The sequence below is a fragment of the Leguminivora glycinivorella genome, chromosome 25 (assembly GCF_023078275.1).
Source record: "Leguminivora glycinivorella isolate SPB_JAAS2020 chromosome 25, LegGlyc_1.1, whole genome shotgun sequence".
In the NCBI taxonomy this organism is placed as follows: domain Eukaryota; kingdom Metazoa; phylum Arthropoda; class Insecta; order Lepidoptera; family Tortricidae; genus Leguminivora; species Leguminivora glycinivorella.
In genome coordinates, this window is record NC_062995.1 from 403,080 (window position 1) to 421,674 (window position 18,595).

At 39.1% G+C, this 18,595-nt stretch overlaps 1 protein-coding gene across 10 annotated transcripts in view; it reads right to left on the reverse strand.

Moving 5' to 3' along the window:
• LOC125239445 overlaps positions 1–18,115 on the reverse strand; it is a 49,980-nt gene extending 31,865 nt beyond the window's left edge. For 8 of the 10 annotated variants that reach the window (XM_048147031.1, XM_048147030.1, XM_048147028.1 and 5 more), the window contains exons 1-23: positions 18,035–18,115; positions 17,319–17,441; positions 13,827–13,926; positions 12,611–12,652; positions 10,943–11,056; positions 9,991–10,149; positions 9,444–9,521; positions 9,071–9,118; positions 8,739–8,783; positions 8,306–8,374; positions 7,551–7,771; positions 6,256–6,358; positions 6,022–6,063; positions 5,590–5,703; positions 3,794–3,952; positions 3,392–3,469; positions 3,105–3,152; positions 2,850–2,894; positions 2,506–2,574; positions 1,340–2,253; positions 1,046–1,148; positions 390–431; positions 190–303 (exon numbers count right to left, since the gene is read on the reverse strand). In XM_048147031.1, the coding sequence (XP_048002988.1) occupies positions 190–303; positions 390–431; positions 1,046–1,148; positions 1,340–2,253; positions 2,506–2,574; positions 2,850–2,894; positions 3,105–3,152; positions 3,392–3,469; positions 3,794–3,952; positions 5,590–5,703; positions 6,022–6,063; positions 6,256–6,358; positions 7,551–7,771; positions 8,306–8,374; positions 8,739–8,783; positions 9,071–9,118; positions 9,444–9,521; positions 9,991–10,149; positions 10,943–11,056; position 12,611 (2,566 nt within the window). In that variant the 5' untranslated portion in view covers positions 12,612–12,652; positions 13,827–13,926; positions 17,319–17,441; positions 18,035–18,115. The remainder of the gene's footprint in view (positions 1–189; positions 304–389; positions 432–1,045; positions 1,149–1,339; positions 2,254–2,505; positions 2,575–2,849; positions 2,895–3,104; positions 3,153–3,391; positions 3,470–3,793; positions 3,953–5,589; positions 5,704–6,021; positions 6,064–6,255; positions 6,359–7,550; positions 7,772–8,305; positions 8,375–8,738; positions 8,784–9,070; positions 9,119–9,443; positions 9,522–9,990; positions 10,150–10,942; positions 11,057–12,610; positions 12,653–13,826; positions 13,927–17,318; positions 17,442–18,034) is intronic. The other 2 variants (XM_048147024.1, XM_048147026.1) reach the window with 2 other exon arrangements.
• Positions 18,116–18,595: the final 480 nt, after the last annotated feature.

Below are 18,595 nucleotides of genomic sequence, written 5' to 3' on the forward strand. Positions count from 1 at the left end.
CAAGGTAAACAACAGGCGGTCTTATCGCCGATTATGAACAAACGGTAGATGTTGAGAAAAATGATTATATATCTACATTTAAAAGTATTTAGTTCCTATTAGCGAACTTTACATGTAGAAAAAAATAGAAGAATAGATATAATTACACAGTTAAAAAAAGTTTGAAGTCAATAATAATTTTGAACCTACCTGGGAGTCCAAGAACGCAGACTGCAATCTTGACGATGCAAGCGACCAGACGAACGAAGAGGGAGCCGAGACCAGACACCAAGTTGTTGAGGGTCACTTGGAGCACCAGGATCACTAGAAAAAACAAAAATGAACGTCAGAAAATATAGTATAGAATCAAAATAGAGCTTTGATAAATAAAATCAGGTTATTGAACTTACAGTTGCCAACGACGTCGAAGACATCCTTCAGGGTACGGATAACTGGAAAAGAGAGAACAAATCAGTTGGCTCATAAAATAGAAAATAAGTTTTTTGCAAAAAATTCAGTTTTGGCACAAGCTTTTATGGCCGACTGTACCTTTCTTTCAAAAGTCATCTACTGCTCTCCGAGACATTTCTAAAAACCCCTTACTCGATGGGGATACGACGTTTCATGACAGAGTTCCTATGGCCACATTTTTGCTCCATCATCAGATCAGCTCCATGATACCATAATATAGCATTGTCACGTGATTTACATATGTAAATACACACACACACATATGTGTGCAAAATTTCAGCTTAATCGAAACCGGGAAGTAGGTCAAATTTAGCTACTACATTTTGACGCACACTACCATACTAACAAGGCAAGTTGAATAAAAACTTGTAATAAGAAGAACAGTCATTTATTTTACTGATTACACAAGGACTGAATAAAAGATCTAATGATCCATGTCAGGAATAATCACGTATCAAGTATTTAGGGTACCATGTTAGCAGAAAATTCATCATTGAGAGGATAAGGCATGGACTCAGCATATTGTAATTATTATACTAAATATTACTGAGAATTCTATAAATTCATTACTTTATGATTTAATGTAAAATCATACCAATGCTGACGACAGCCTCCAGCGCAGTGAGAGCGGTTTTGGCGACGCCATTAATGACTTTGAAGACTCCGTTGAGGATTCCTCCAAGATCAAGCTTAACACCCTGGAGAAAAACATTTAGTTTCATTAACATAACACCAACATTTACTATTTCAATGTTACTAGCTTAGCTGGTACCTAGCTTTTTTGACGTTTATAAGCGAATTTTAATATGCCTGCTAGAAAAATATTATCTTTATCGTTAAGGTCTACTATACAATTACGGGTCTAAAGTGGTTCATGTGAATAACTTACCACAGAAACACCAGTGTTGCCTCCAGTGTTGCCTCCATTATTATCTCCCTTGTTGTCTCCTTTATTGTCTCCGGAATTTCCACCGTTGTTATCTCCCTTGTTGTCCCCGGTGTTACCGCCGTTGTTGTCTCCCTTGTTGTCTTCGGTGTTACCACCATTGTTGTCTCCCTTGTTGTCGCCGGTGTTACCACCGTTGTTATCTCCCTTGTTGTCTCCGTTGTTACCACCGTTGTTGTCTCCCTTGTTATCTCCGGTGTTACCACCGTTGTTATCTCCCTTGTCATACCCGGTGTTACCGCCGTTGTTGTCTCCCTTGTTGTCTCCGGTGTTACCACCGTTGTTGTCTCCCTTGTTGTCACCGGTGTTACCACCGTTGTTATCTCCCTTGTTGTCTCCGTTGTTACCACTGTTGTTGTCTCCCTTGTTGTCATCGGTGTTACCACCGTTGTTGTCTCCCTTGTTGTCTCCGGTGTTACCACTGTTGTTGTCTCCCTTGTTGTCCCCGGTGTTACCACCGTTGTTATCTCCGGTGTTTCCACCGTTGTTGTCTCCCTTGTTGTCTCCGGTGTTTCCACTGTTGTTGTCTCCGGTGTTTTCACCGTTGTTATCACCCTTGTTGTCTCCGGTATTATCACCGTTGTTGTCTCCCTTGTTGTCTCCGGTGTTACCACCGTTGTTGTCTCCCTTGTTGTCTCCGGTGTTACCACCGTTGTTGTCTCCCTTGTTATCACCCTTGTTGTCTTCGGTATTTCCTCCGTTGTTGTCACCCTTATTATCTCCGTTGTTGCCTCCGGTATTGCCTCCTGTGTTGCCTCCAGTGCTACCTCCGTTGTTACCATTGCCATTCCAGTCTACATTATCGTTATTGGCTCCATTGCATGTTTTTTTGATAACGGTCACTTGGACGGTGATGTCTACAAGGAAAAAATAATGGGTAAATGTATTATTGTGAAGTGTAGAAATATGTATTGCTACGTGAGGTTTTGAGTATTATTTATAAATTTGTAATCGAATGACCATGGAAGGTCGTTTCATTTAACAACAATCCAGCAAACTTGAAATATATTACTAATACTGAAATATAAAGATAAATATAGTCCGCCATTTGTATTTTTTTTTTATTTATGTGCAATAAAGTTTAAATAGATAAATAAATAATTATTTACCTGGGTATCCATTTTTCGTGAAGTATGGGCCGCACTTGTTGACAAGATTTTCGATAACTTCGGTTCCAGCTAAAATAACAAACAAACACATTTGTTAATGTGAGCGATTCAATGTAAACAAAGAAAAAATACTGAAATGAGAAGCGACGTATGTGCGGAGTTTGATCAGGCTAACTTTCCTATGACAGATAAAAATGCTTCTGGTAATGTCTTATTTCTTTTCAAGGATGTATTTTAGCATTATATGATGAAGAATTAGACAGAAACGTTGAAGATAAATATTTGATTGCGGATGAATTAATCGATATTGGGTTCCACAAAATAAACACATGCAGAATACTTACAGTTAGACTTGCGAGAGTTACTGATGGAAGCAGATACGGTGGTCACTGTAATAAAAAAACACAAATTATGTATGTTAATTAATTACTTATATAAAACAAAACACAGAAAACAAACGGATAGAAGTAATGATGAAGATCTAAAAATGAATAACGAATGGTTGGACAACGGAAGAGAATTCAAGAAAAAAAAAATTAAAAAAAAAGAAGAACAAGGAATTCATACAATTAAAATAAAACCAATGTTAAATTACTCACTGATAAGGAAAGTTTTGGTCACGGTCTCTTTGGATATCTGCTTGTAGTCTGGAAAGAAAAAATAAATATAAAATCAGATAGCAATATTTGATAAAGCAATAGGATAATTTATTATGTAATTGATTATTTAAAGCGAAAGAAGAGAATAAACAGAATATAAATAATCTTCATAGTAACATTAGAATAACTACCAAAATAATTAAATAATGATTACATCGTTCAACTCGACTGAAAGAGTTCAAAACTGGAACATCTCGCATTAATGATTTCATTATAGGAATACTTACTGGTGATGTAACCGCAAAGAGTATTGACTTGGTTGAGGACGATGTAGATGGAGCCCTTCTTAGATAGAGACTGAATTCCTGTAATATAAACTCATCATTACCTAATAAATAAATTACAAATAAACTTCTCAAAATTAAAAAAAGTTAAGAAAGAGAAAAGAATCGAGAACAAACTAATGATAATAATGAAATCTTGAAAGACTCTTAGGTTCGATCAAGGGTCAGATACAGAAGGTTCCTGTCTCTGCAGCCCTGACCACTGACAGTTTATGGCATTGCTCCACTGCTGGCGGCACTCAAGGTTAGGTCCTTTTATGAAGTAAAAGGATTCGCATTTTACTTTTATGTTATTATAAATAACCTAACTGAAGATGGAATAAATAAAGAAAATAATGGTCATACCTTTGCCTCCAGAAATGATTCTGATGTATCCGTCGAGCTCGGCCTTAGCGTCGAGGAGTCTGAAGAGTTTGATGTAGGCTTCTGCGGTGGCGCCGGTGGAGAGTTCTCCGTTGACGCCGTAGCGAGCGTTCCAGCCTCTGGCACACACTCCGCGGTCTCCTACAAAACGAGCATGATTTCGTTAATATTTTTAAAATTATGAACTTATTTTCTTTTTTTTTGGTTGAAAGGTCTGAACAATAGCTCTAGTTAAATTTTTAATTAATATTATTTATAAGCAGAAACTAAGCTCTTCAATAATAAACGAATTAATGTTTTGAGAAGATGACAGAATCTATTTGACACAAACATTCCTAATAAAAGTAGAAGACTTCCGTTCGTCATGGTGCAGTACATCGGCCGGCGTTCCGCAGGGCGGTGTACTGTCGCCTTTATTATTTTCCATGTTTATTAATTCTATTACTCATAATCTTTCTTCCAAATTTCACCTCTATGCCGACGATCTCCAGATATACAGACAGGGAGTAATAGGTGATCTTCCTTCTGTTATAGAGAGTACCAATGATGACTTGTCGCGTATTCTAAAATGGAGTACCAGTCATGGTCTGAAAGTGAACCCTGAGAAGACCCAAGTCATCATTGTTGGCAGTAGCAAACTCATTCCCAGAGTAGACTTTGCGAATCTTCCTCCCATATACTTCGACGGTGTCCAGATTCCTTTATCACATCAAGTGAAAAATCTGGGTGTTGTTATGGACCGCTCCTTATCTTGGGCACCTCAAGTAGGCGAGGTTAGTAGGAAAATGTTTGCTGCTGTTGGCTCTCTTAGGCGATTACGTAACTTCTTGCCAATCGCCACCAGAGTTGCGCTTGCACAGTCTCTTCTTCTGCCGATACTGGATTATGCTGACATCTCCTATCTTGATCTCACAGAGGAGCAACTGAGCAAGCTAGAGCGAATACACAATCTCTGCATCCGGTTTATATTTGGATTGCGTAAATTTGACCACGTCTCTCATTTCCGCGCGCAACTCAAGTGGCTCCCAATCCGCTTTCGACGAAATTTTCATATTCTTTGTCTCTTATATAATATACTTTTTAATCCCACCACACCTCGTTACCTAAAAGAACGTTTCAGTTATTTAAACTCCACTAGATCCTCACAAAACTTGCTTCTCTCTGTTCCTCCTTCCTCTTCCAAATTCTACAATTCTTCTTTCACTTTTCGGGCTGTTCGGCTCTGGAACTCTCTTCCTGTCGAATTGAGACGCGCTCAATCCCTTGCTACTTTTAAATCCCATCTGAAAGACTATTATTTGTCCCTTCATTAGTGTCTCTGTAAATTCTCCACTTACACGTTTGGCACGAAATATTGTATGTATTATAATATATGTATGTAGGTATACAATATGTAAGTAGTATGTATGTATATGTATGTGTAGGTATTATATGTATTATGTAGGTATATGCTTTTTAGCTACAATTAATTACTTTTAATTTAGTTTTTTTGCACCTCCTAATTAGTTAAAGTTATGAATACCATTTTTCCACTACCCAAAGGTTGCCTGGAAGAGATCGCTCTTTAGCGATAAGGCCGCCTGTTGTTTACCTCTGTAATAAATTTTATTGTAATGTGTGTGTTCCTATGTACATTTCTGAGGTTGTGCAATAAAGTGGATTTGTATTGTATTGTATTGTATTCCTTAGAGTAACAAAGAACTTTTGTACATATTAGATTCATAAAACTTAAATGACATCATGATTTTAAATGATATAGAAGATTTAAATGAACTTACCTGGGAGTCCAAGGACGCAGACGGCGATCTTAATGATGCAGGCGACCAGACGGACGAAGAGGGAGCCGAGACCAGACACCAAGTTGTTGAGGGTCACCTGGAGGACCAGGATCACTGGAACACAGGATTTAGAAGTAAGATGCCAGATAAGTGTAGAAAGTCTCTAGTCTAGCTGATCTAATAGATGTGAATGTGTGGTGTATGATATACGTGAATTAAATTCAAATAATAGGAAAATTTATGTTAAAGATAAAGAGACAAAGACAATGGTAAAAGTACAATTATGATAAAGGCTTGGAAACTAGTAAATAATGATACTAGGACGATGCGTAGAATTAGCAGGAAGTGAAGAGAAAATAAATCCGTACGTCAATCATAAGATCATAACATAGCAATGTATAATCGTTAAAATCATGAAATTTTTGAACTTACAGTTTCCAACGACATCGAAGACATCCTTCAAGGTACGAATTACTGGAAAAAAAATCAGTTTTTGTGTAAAATATCAATGAAGAAAACGCTAAACAAAAAAAAGAGTTGTAATTAAAACAACTAAATAAATCAAAAGATTAAGCAACCAAACAAAATCTCGATAAGTCCAGCCATCTGAATTTACAGTAAGAATAAGACTCCTTAAATTAAATTGCTTAAAAATAAAATTCTCACCAATGCTGACGACGGCATCCAGAGCAGTGAGAGCGGTTTTGGCGACGCCATTGATAACCTTGAACACTCCGTTGAGGATTCCTCCAAGACCGAGATTGACGCCCTAAAGGTAAGTAAGTAAATTAAGGCAAGATGAATTGGCAATGAGCCCCCTTGCAGATCTAACAAAAGCCCGGGTTAAGTTAATATCACAATATATACATATTGGAGAGTGCGCTGAGGAACTGTACAACCTTGTTCCTCCGTCCCCATTTCACCTTAGGATCACCAGACAATCGGCAATTCGGCATCTCTTCACGGTTAATATTCCGAAAACACGCACTAAGCGTTTCGCTTCAACATTTCTTTTGCGAATCGCCAAAGAGTGGAATGCCCTGCCTGAGTCTGTATTTCCGCATGAGTACAATCCGGTTTCTTTAACGCAAGAGTAAATAAGTATCTCATAGGTAAGCGTGCTCCACCCTAGACCGCATTATCACTTACCAACAGGTGTGATCGTGGTCAAACGTCTACCGTCTACCTATTCTATTGTTGAGGCTGTCAAAATCATTGCGAACTCTATCTTAGATTAATTCTGTGTCTCTGGATTTCTCGGCATAATTTTAAAATCAAAACAGATTCGTTTTTCTTTTCAGGTTAATATTATGAAAACGGGTGTATTTTTTTAAACGTATATAATTCCGCGAAATATCCCTTTTACTCGTCAAAATAATTTCCCTCAATACTTAGGTTTTTTCTTGGACAATTGGACAACTATAAGGTCCTAATTTATTAGATGCAGATATTTTTACAGCTGATAGTACTCGGTCTCTGGAATATATAAAACCGTGAAACATTATAGCTTTTACGATGTTTTTTTGGAGAAAACGGAAAAACAAATTTGCTACGTAAAAACACCCTGTTTATGTGATTATTAAATGAAAACTCATTGAACAGATTCTAGTACCTCTTTTACGTACCACTTAACTGTAACTGGCCACTTCAATGACATGTGCAGTTTTCCCGCCGAACCTTTACGACATTTACAACAAACAATTGTTGACATGACAGACAGTGTTATTGTGACATGTGATAATGCACATGATGATTTTTTTTTAGACGAAATTATATTTAATTTTTTTGTTAGAAAAATGAAATCAAAAAAGTTACATGAAAAGATTTCTTAATTAATATTTAAAGTTAATTATTTTAATGTAAAGTATCATGTGTTAAAATATCTGCAACTAATAAATTAGGACCTTATATATACCTACGCTATGAAATACTCCATACTTGTTTTCTATCAGGTATCTTACCACTGAAACGCCAGTGTTTCCTCCGTTGTTGCCTCCGGTGTTGCCTCCGGTGTTGCCTCCGGTGTTGCCTCCGGTGTTGCCTCCGGTGTTGCCTCCGGTGTTGCCTCCGGTGTTGCCGCCATTGTTGTTTCCATTGTTATTGTTGTTTCCGTCCCAGTTAACGTTGTCTCCGTTGGCACTGTTGCAAGTTTGTTGGATGATAGTCATTTTTCCGGTGATATCTGTAAAAAAAGGTTAACATAAGAACAGATTCTCAAGGTTTGATGCAATTTCTACTTGACCGAATGATTTTCTTCGTCGTGATGCTCAAGTTGAGCAGCTCAACCGATTTTTGTAAAACGTTTTTTTGTCGAGAGAGTTGAATTTCGTGTTGGTTCTTTAGTTGATATTGCTCAGTAAGCAATAAGACCGCATCTACTTATGTAGGTATTTTTTATGCATATTCACCATGTAGGTTTTTTAGGTAACTAAGAAACAACTTGCAGCTATAAGTAATAATTCTCCAAGTTCGTAGTTCGATTAACATTGAGCAATCTGCTACTTTTTTTTTTTTAGTATGGATAGGTAGACGTTTGACCACGATCACACCTGATGGTAAGTGATGATGCGGTCTACGGTGGAGCACGCTTACCTATGAGATACCTATTTACACTATTTAATTGTGATTAAAGAAAGGTACTGAATGAACTCATACTCCTTACCTACTTGTTAAATACTTATCTGATAAGAGGTACTTTTATCTTATCTTATCTTACCTGGATATCCGGCTCCTTTGAGGTATTTGCCGCACTTGGGGACGAGGTTATTGATGATTTCGATACCAGCTGGAAATAACAAAATCATATTTAGTTTTAATGTTTAAAAAAATAGTTTGATAACTATAAAATGTTCTGAATTACTTTATCATTTTTTTTTCAAACAATTGTACTGCTTGGTATTGCATACCTATAAATAAGTAATACAGAAGGCAGTTCTAATGTCAGAGGGTATTCTCTACCACTTTGTTTTTTGTTGTTTTATAAACGCTCGTTACTGCTAATTATATTCATTTAAGTTCTCTTAATATGATATTGATAAAGAATTGTAAAAAATCTTAATGAGAATAAATGATCTTTAAGCCTAAACCTACTTAACTTTAAGGCAAAGTAGATTTTTTTAATTATTAAAAGATTACTTATTAATACTTACTGTTTCTCTGACGAGAGTTACTGATAGAAGCGGAGACAGTGGTCACTGTAAAAAAAGGTAAAACGTGTTAATAATTATCATGCATAGTGACTCAAACAGTAAATTTTGTAAAATAAGAGTAAGAATATGCAGGAATCGAAATTCGTATGACTAGAAATCAAACATTTGGATGCAAATATTAAAATACTTGCGAATATTGAAATCATTGTCAAATCATTGGTGTTTATAGAAATTAAGAAAAATAAACAATGAAAGAAGCATAATTCACAGATAGATAAAAATCATGTTAAGAATAAAAAAAATTAAAGACAAAAGGAACTTTTAATACTCACTGATGATAAAAGTCTCGGACACGGTCTGTTTGGAGATTTGCTTGTAGTCTGTATAAAACAAGAAAATTAGCAAAGAAAAAGATATAAATAAAAACATTTATATTAAAATAATATAAAATGGATTCGTGATGTGTCATTGAACATACATACAAAAGATAAATGCCTTCAAGAGAATCTTAGTCCTTACGATATACGATACGACATAATTATGACAACAATGTATTTTTATGCAGGCAATGGAGTGCACAACAATGTTATACTAACGACAAAATATTTTGTTTTGACCAAATTGTAAGTGGCCAAAGAGTAAAGAAGAAGAAGAAAAATACAAAAAAGAAGATATAACAGAAAAAGAATATATCAATGTACTTACTAGCGACGAAACCACAAAGAGAGTTGACTTGGTTGAGGACGATGTAGATGGAGCCTCTGTTGGACAGGGACTGAAGTCCTGAAAACACAACAATATTTATTTAGTAAAGAAGAAGTAATTTGTCTCAACAAGAATTTTGTATCATAAGAATAAATAAATTGTATCTATGCATCTTGCTTCTAAGTTCAAAAAGCTGTATTAGCAAAAAAAATTAGTATACCTACTGGAAAATAAAGGTATAAATATTACCTTTTCCTCTAAAGCACTGGGCCTAGTGGTAAGAACATGCGACTTCCAATCCGGAGGCCGCGGGTTCGAATCCCGGGTCGTACTAATGTGTTTTTGCGAAATGTTCTTGATATTTCCAGTCGTTTTTCGGTGAAGGAAAACATCGTGTGGAAACCGGACTAGTCCCGATAAGGCCTAGTCACCCTTCGGGTTGGAAGGTCAGATGACAGTCACTTTCATAAAATGCCTACGCCACATCTTGGGATTAGTTGTGAAAGCGCGTGAAATGCCGGAATAACACAAGGAGGATGATGATTACCTTTTCCTCCAGACAGGGTGTTGATGTACGCGTTGAGCTGCGCCTGCGCATCGCCGACGCCGAAGTGGTTGATGTACGCCTGCGCGGACGCACCGGCGGACAGTTCTCCGCTGACGCCGACCTTGGCGTTCCATCCTCGAGCGCACACGCCGCGGTCACCTGTTGAGGGAGTTTTTATAACTTTAATTTTTAATACAAGCTTTTTCCTCTCACTAGATTCTTTCTAGATACACCTAATATAATTCTAACAAATCCAAACATATTTAAATTTCGTTATTATATCACAAAGTTTCTGTAAGCACTTATGTCTATCTTCAGATTAGCTCGATGGTAATATAATAAATCAGTCTCGCATTTTCAGTCGATAGAATAAATTAAAGAAGAATGATAACGAATTCGATGATGATAGTTATGCGCTCGATAGAGAACATTTATTAGGTACTGAAAGCGACGTTACTGAAGATAATACTAGCCTGGAAGTCTAAAGTACAGATGGCAATCTCATTGATTACAAATCTACTTCAGAATACTTTACTGAAGGCAAAGTTTTTGTCTTGCAGTTTGAAAATACAGATGCTAAACTTGATCACGAAAGCGAAGAAAAATATTCAGTAGACACTGAAAACTAAGTTACTGAAGACAAAGTACTTGCCTGGGAGTCTAAAGACGCAGAAGGCGATCTTGAAGATAACAAAAATAATTCTGATTAATATCAATCTTATGAATACATGACTCCTTGAACCACTAGTACCCTTACTGAAGACATTATTGAAAACAGAATACTTGAATGGGAGTCCAATGATGCAGATAGCGACTTTAAGAACGATATTGATGGTTCTGAAGAGAATAAACTAACTATTGAAGATAAACTTGCCTGACAGTCCAAGGATACAACTGTAATAGGTGAAGAACATTCAGTTTCTACTGAAGATATTACTGAAGAAGTACTTGCCTGGGAGTCCAAGGACGCAGATGGCGATCTTGAGGATGACAGCGACGAGCCTGATGAAGAGGGAGCCGAGACCGGCCACCAGGTTGTTGAGGGTCACTTGCAGCACCAGGCACACTGGAAGAAGATTAATGTTATTAAATATGTTTTCAGAAAAACAATTTCAGCAAAAATTTAAAAAGTAGTATTCTTTTTTACCCTCACAATAAAAAAAATAGTAAAGTCAATACGGCTAAGAGTGTCTGGCTTTCACATGAACCTTCAAATCAAGGGTGCAGAGGCATCTTTTGGGCAAGCTCACTCCATCGCAGGCCACGTCTTTGCCTTTGGCTAGTATGTGGACAAGAGTAAGCCTATTTATAATATTAAACTACTAACTTTGAAAATGAGTGCTTCATTTCGCCGTTAAACGTAAGTTTGGCGAAAAAACTAGAAACTGTATAACTGTAATCTTTGTTTTCAATAAATTAAAAATTAAAAAAAAACAGCATATTTAAACCAATGAAAGTGTTTATTGAGAAACGTTTACCAATAACCATGAGTAGCAAGTTGCAAAAATATGAACTCGCAAAAACATGTGACTATGAATAAAAATGAGAAATATGAACATCAGACACACTTCTCCTTATGACAGACTTATCCGTATTGACTTTAATAGTATTTACCACTAGATCCGTGTCCAATAAGTAAACACTGCATTCTATCTGGCAGGGACGGGTCCCTACCAGTTCAAAGTCATGCCTTTTGGATTTACAAATGCATTTCAAACTCAACAGCGATTTATGGATTATGGATAGCTTGTTTTCGCTGCAGTTTGAGAGCCCGCACTTATTTATTTAGATGATATCGTTGATTTTGTTATCAACAACTTAAAAGAGTCAGAATTTACTATAAATCTTTAAAACCGTCTACATATCGTACAAGTTCGGATTCGTTTCAATCCTTCGCCAAAATATATCATATTTGCTTTCTGGCACAATATACCTACTTTTGATAATTCGTTAATATTGAAAATTATCTTCTAGAGATAGCGCGACGACAGAAACTAGCATGGGCAGCATACTCCAACTTAAAATTCGCCTTCGAAATGAATCTCACAGCAGTACAAAAGGCTCGAATATTCGACCAGTGTATCCTACCAGTACTTACTTACGGAGCAGACACTTGGGTCTTTACAAAAGAAATCTTACATAGGTTACAAGTAACCCAAAGAGCGATGGAAAGAAGGATGGTAGGAATTTCACTTGGGGATAGAAAAACAAATAAATGGCTTCGGGAACAGAGTAAAGTCACTGATGTAACCAGACGATGGCGAAACTGAAGTGGGAGTGGGCTGGGTACGTGGCCCGAAAAGACGGCTCATGGTGCAAGAGGCTGTTGGAGTGGAGACCGTGGGGAGAGTCACGCCCAGCAGGGAGGCCAAAAATGCGTTGGTGTGACGATATCAAGAGTACAGCCGGATAAAAGTGGATAGAAAGAGCCCAGAACAGAATGGCAAAAAATGTAGGAGACTTACATCTCTAAGATTGAAAAAGGTTAAAAAAGAAAGAAAAAAAGAAATCTTCTAGAATACAATTAGCTGGTTTTTAAGTTTAGTCTTAGTTTCTTATATAACTATTTAAATATCTTCATGTAAAAAAGATTTAAAAAAAAGAAGATTAAAGTACTTACTGTTGAGCAAAACACTGAAGACATCGACAAGGCTGCCGATCACTGTAAATAGAAGAAACAAATTAGTTTTGGTAAAATATGAAGATGCTTTTGTTGGGATAAAGCGCTGGTGGCCTAGCGGAAAGAGCTTGTGACTTTCAACCCGGAGGTCGCAGGTTCGGACCCCGGCCTGCACAAATTAGTTTTTCGGAACTTAAGTATCTACGAAATGTCATTTGATACTTTCCAGTCGCTTTTCGGTGAAGGAAAACATCATGAGGAAACCGGACTAACTCCAATAAGGTCTAATTACCCTTCGGATTGGAAAATTAGATGGCAGTTGCTTTCGTAAAACTAGTGCCTACGCCAAATTTTGGGATTGGGACCCCAGGCTCCCATGAGCCGTGGCAAATGACGGGATAGCGCAAGAAAGATGATGAAGGCTCTACAAATACGGTCGTGTCAGAAAATTTTGCCTATTTTTTGTGTAATATATTATTATGTATTATTGCAGGTGACTATCTAACTAATTATTTTGGCTCAGCGATCCAAAGTGAATGTTGGCCTCCGAAACGAGAGATCGCCACCTGTCCCGATCCTGCGCAGGCTCTTGCCGCAAGAGTCTTTCCAGTCACTGACTTGAAGCTAATGCAGATCCACCGCCACACTGTCTTCCCAACGATACCTGGTGCCGTAGCCAAATGGCATTTCTGTGACGCGAAACGAAAACGAAACGCCTGAAAGGTAGTCAGGCTCTGTCGCGCCAATACGCAAGAGCGATAGAGATATATATCTACGAGCGTTTCGTTTCGTGAGCGTTTGTGCCATTCGGCTACGCACCCTGGGTCGACCCGCTGGACGGCCACAAGGCGGTCGACCCAAGAACGCTCTCTTGACAGCCCAGCAGCAGCTGACTGTATCACTTGAAATTATAATAAACTAGCTTTTCCCCGCGGCTTCGCACGCGTTAGAAAGAGACAAAAAGCAGCCTATGTCACTCTCCATCCCTTCAACTATCTCCACATAAAAAATCATGTCAATTCGTCGCTCCGTTTTGCCGTGAAAGACGGACAAACAAACAGACACACACACACTTTCCCATTTATAATATTAATATTAGTATTAGTATGGAGTATGGATGGTCGAATACACTGACACTTCCCTAATTTTAAGACCTATTATGTATTTAAATATGTGTAAAATTTCAAAATAAAAAGTTTGAAGTTTGAAATCTTACCAGCATTAGCAACGGCCTCAACAGCGCCGATAGCCTTGTTGGCGACGCCTTTAATTACGCCGAACACGCCATTTAAGATGCCGTGGAGTCCGCCCCCGATCTAAATCAATAAATAAAAAATGTAGGACACTCTTACACAGATTGACTTATGTGTTGACGACATTTTCAACTTCTTTAAAAACGGTTAATAGTTGGGTATCGTTCAATAGATATTTCTGTAGTGTTCGTTTAAGACAGTGCTTGGTTACAGCCACTAATCTTTCGTATACGCCCCCATGCCATGGGGCCAGCTGAGGGATGAATTTCCATTGTATATTCTCCTCTGTCAGACCTTTAGTTGTTATTAGTTCAGACAGTAGTTTAAATTGAAGAGCGTTATCTGTTACAATCAGAGTAGGGACACCTCTGGTAGCCATAAATCTTCTAAATGCTAGTAAACATTCTTCTGCTGTCATGTCCTTTACTAGTTCCAAATGTGTAGCACGAACGACTAGGCAAGTGAACAAGCAGATCCAATGTTTTATCTTAACTCTAAAGTAAGCTCAAAAAAACTTTTGGTGTTGGTAAGTGTAAGTGCGGATTCACATTATCTGATCTGATATCGGATGTAGGACCGACATATATTAAGGACGCCATCTTTAATTTTTCCCTTTGAAATGCTACCGACATCCGATATCGGATCGGTTAATGTGAAAACGGGTTACCCTCATCTGGTAGAATATATTTACTCCGAAACACACTTCGCAGAAACACTTTCGGTCGAATGGTAATATTGCAGAAAACTTAGTTGGCATTATTACTACCACGCATAAGATACATTTGGCAGAATAGTGTTTTACAGAACATTACTTTGGTCGACTTTGGTTTAGCATAATTGTATGTACCATAATAATCTTATATTTAGCATAATATTACATTAGCAGAATTATTACTCGTTATCAGAAAAGAAAAACTGCCCCAGAGTCACCGTTAGGTACGACGACGAGCGAAGCGAGGAGGAGTGTTAGGTATCTTGCATCCCCAACACATCCAACTCGCTATCAAATAGCAAATTACAACTTTATGCCGCCTAAATATTATGCACAAATATTATCTGCAAATGTATTGTTCGACTAGAAGACTATAATGCTCATCAACATTATGACAACCGATGATTCGGTATTACAAAAATCTGCGAAATGATTTGTGCCAAAGCATATTCTGCGTAAGGTGTTTCTGCCAAACTTGACTTCTGCCAAGAACTATTATACGAATCAAATATATGCGTAAAAAGTTTCTGCCAGATAATAGTGAACCTGTGAAAACGCACTAAGGCATTTGAGTAAGTAGGCGCGCAGCGGGACGGGGCGGGCGAGCGTGCGTCTAGCTTGTTCAGCGTCGACTCAGGAGTCGGGATACTTGTATGAGCTTCAATAGTGTGACTTGCACGCCGCACGCCCCGTCACGCTGCACGCCCGATATGAGCGTGCACCCAGGCCGTACACTAAGGGTGTCCTTCCACCAGAGACAAGCGCGGATCCAGCTTCGTGCCCAGGAGGGGGTCACGTAGTAAAGGCCCGGGGCCCCAGGGGGGGGGGGGGTCACGTGGTCTATTTGTATGGCCAACTTAGGCTCCAGGAGGGGTCATGACCCTCATGACCCCCCCCCCTGGATCCGCGCATGACCAGAGATGCGCTACGTGGATGTGTTTGATATCCACCAATCAGCTTAGTCGACCCCGTTCCCACCAGCGCTAAGCGCTGATTCGTTTCAAATTTGGCAAATTCAGAGTGCTTTTTCTTAGATCATTTCTAGTTTACTTTGTATTATATATTCCACCATTCAAATTACCAGAATCACAAAATTATTATATTTAAAATCATTTTTAAAAGCAAATCTCATCTAACTAGATAAATAAAATTAAAGTGAACGCTGAAAATAATTCGGCGACAATCTGCTGTCAAATTCTTGATTTCTGTTGACGAAACTTGCATTTATAGTACGATACGACATGAGTTACGAACTTCCTTTTTTACGCACTTGTATCTGTACTATTTCAACACTACCTGGCAACCAAGATTATACCATATCTGAAAGGCAATTTCTTTACGATTCCTGTCAAACAATGAAAATGTGGGCATGTCTCCAAATATCTACTTTACCAGGAATTAAGTTGATGCGGTACGAGTAATATTAGTTACCTGGCATTGGTTACTTTTCGATAGAGATCTCAACAGCAAAAATTGCTGAAAGAATTTATTAGCAGATTTTATTCAATAATACGATCTTTCAACTGCGCGCGCGTGCTGGGTGCGCTAGAGGACGGCGGTCTGAAACTAAATGTTGCGAAGACCGAGTACATGGCATGTGGCGGCACAGACCCCGACCCCATAACGGTAGGAGGCGAATCTGTTCTGAAAACAGATAAATTCAAATACCTTGGGTCTGTGCTGCACGAATCAGGCGAGATCGATCACGACGTCCAGGCCCGAATTAGCGCTGCTTGGGCAAAATGGCGAGAAGTAACCGGTGTCCTCTGCGACCCCAGGATACCGGTGAAGCTTAAGGGTCTTGTGTACAAGAGCATCATCCGACCAGTCTTACTATATGGTAGCGAGACCTGGCCTGCTCTCGGAAGGCATGTCCAGCAGCTTCACGTCACAGAGATGAAGATGTTGCGGTGGATGTGTGGCGTTACGCGACTAGATCGCATACGTAACGAACACATCCGTGGCAGCCTCGGAATCCGTGACGTGGCGGATAAGCTGCAGGAAAGTCGCCTCCGATGGTATGGCCACATACGCCGCAGACCGGTAGACTACGTCGGAAACAGATGCCTCAACCTCACCGTCCAAGGCCCTAGGTCACGCGGCCGCGGTAGGCCTAAGAAGCGCTGGCTGGAAGTCGTGACAGCGGACATGGAAGAGAACAATCTCTCACCTCAGGATGCCGGAGACCGGGCAAAGTGGAGAAGGCTGAGCAGGAAAGCGGACCCTGGCGCTAGGCCGGGAAAACGCTAGGTTGAAGAAGAAGAGAATACGATCTTTCAACTTTATGCTGACAATAGCTGGATATCATCCACGATATTTATGAAGCCAGCAGCTTGCTAAAGCCAGTGCTCTCGAAATCGGGGCGAAAGTGTTGATTTAACGAAGTCCCACAGTATTGACCCATTAACCGGTATAGGATGTAGTGTCCAAGAAATTCGTTCATTGAAATGACACCCACGATGAGCAACCAAAATATTTAAAAAAAGTAGTCCTTGATACTTAGGACTAAAACTAAGAATTTGTCAAAAAACACTGTCGGATGTATGATGGAGGGCATACAACAAAACTTACAACATGAGCAAGGAGAAACGGAGAATGATGAATTTACTAATAAATAATAATTTTTGAATACATTTTTAACACATTATAGAAAAACAAACTTTGATTCGGCCGGCATCGCTACCTTTAACACAGTTTCGAATTTGTCAAACTCGTTACGAATCAGTCCGTAAGTACAACTCACCCCTACGCTGACTCCGGTGTTACCATTGCCCCGAACACTGCCCCCGCCGTGTCCCCCAAGCCGAGGCCCCCTTCAGGAGCCCCCCACTGGCAACAAAGTGGGGCTGCACGCCGCCGCGGCGATCTAATAAACGAGAAAATAAAAATGTAAGTGAAAGGATAGAAGGTAAATATACTAAATAGGCGTCTCATCGAGGTCGGTATATCGTAAAGCCGGGTATCCACTTGAGGCGGCCTCGGGTCGAGCAGTCTCGACTTGAAGCAACCTCAGTTTGAGGCTGCTAGCTCTGAGGCAAATGTTTGAGGCACGTTGTTGATCAACTCGAGGCAAGTTGCCTCAGCTTGATCTGTAATATTCACAGTCCCACAGTAAATGTGCAATTGCACACACGCGGAGCGGGGGTTATAGAAAAATCTTTCTTCCTAGAGAGTAATGAAATGTTTTGTACCGTTTTATAAATATTTTTACATTTTTTTTTATGGGATAGGAGGCAAACGAACAGACAGGTCGCCTGATGGTAAGCGATCACCGCCGCCCATGGACATGGATTTTTTATACTGCAAGTGTGATAAAAAAAACATTGTAACCAGGAGCGTAAGAATATTGCAAATTCGGGTCTTTGAATCAAGCCGGTAAGTCGCGATTAAAACTTACATTCGTGTGCAATATTAAACTTACGCCCCATGTACTATATAAATTATTATTTTTTTACTTACCAGGGACAGGATGACGAGCACCTTAAGTGACATGTTGGCCTCTTCTCGGCTCTTTTCGTGCGTTTCCGCCTTTTATACCGTCCCCCACAAAGGAGTTGACACAGGTGTGCAAATAAATGGCGGTTAATTGTCAAAATAACGATTTAAGTAGCAATTTGGAGACATTATTTGGCCCGGATTGCTAAAAGACGCCGGTTCGAATCCGGCCTTCACCACTGGTGGTGCTCGTCATTTTTTCTTTAATATATGACATCTTATTTCGATTTTTAATTTATATATAGTAGTGTGACTACATAAAAAACACAAATCAGAATATTTGTTAAAAAATAATTTGATTTGTTCCCATAGTTGCGTATAGATGGCAGCACCAGTCTCTCTAGCTATATCGCAAACCTGTAAAGGTTTCGTGTAGGAGGTGCAAGCACCTACTGCTTGCCCTTAGAGTTGGTCAAAGACGCCTAGTCTTACAAAGATGACATATAGAAGAGAAATTTCGACGGCTTCCGCTGTGGCGAGGTGGCCTAGGGGTGATGGCGTTTGGCCCGGATTGCTAAAAGACGC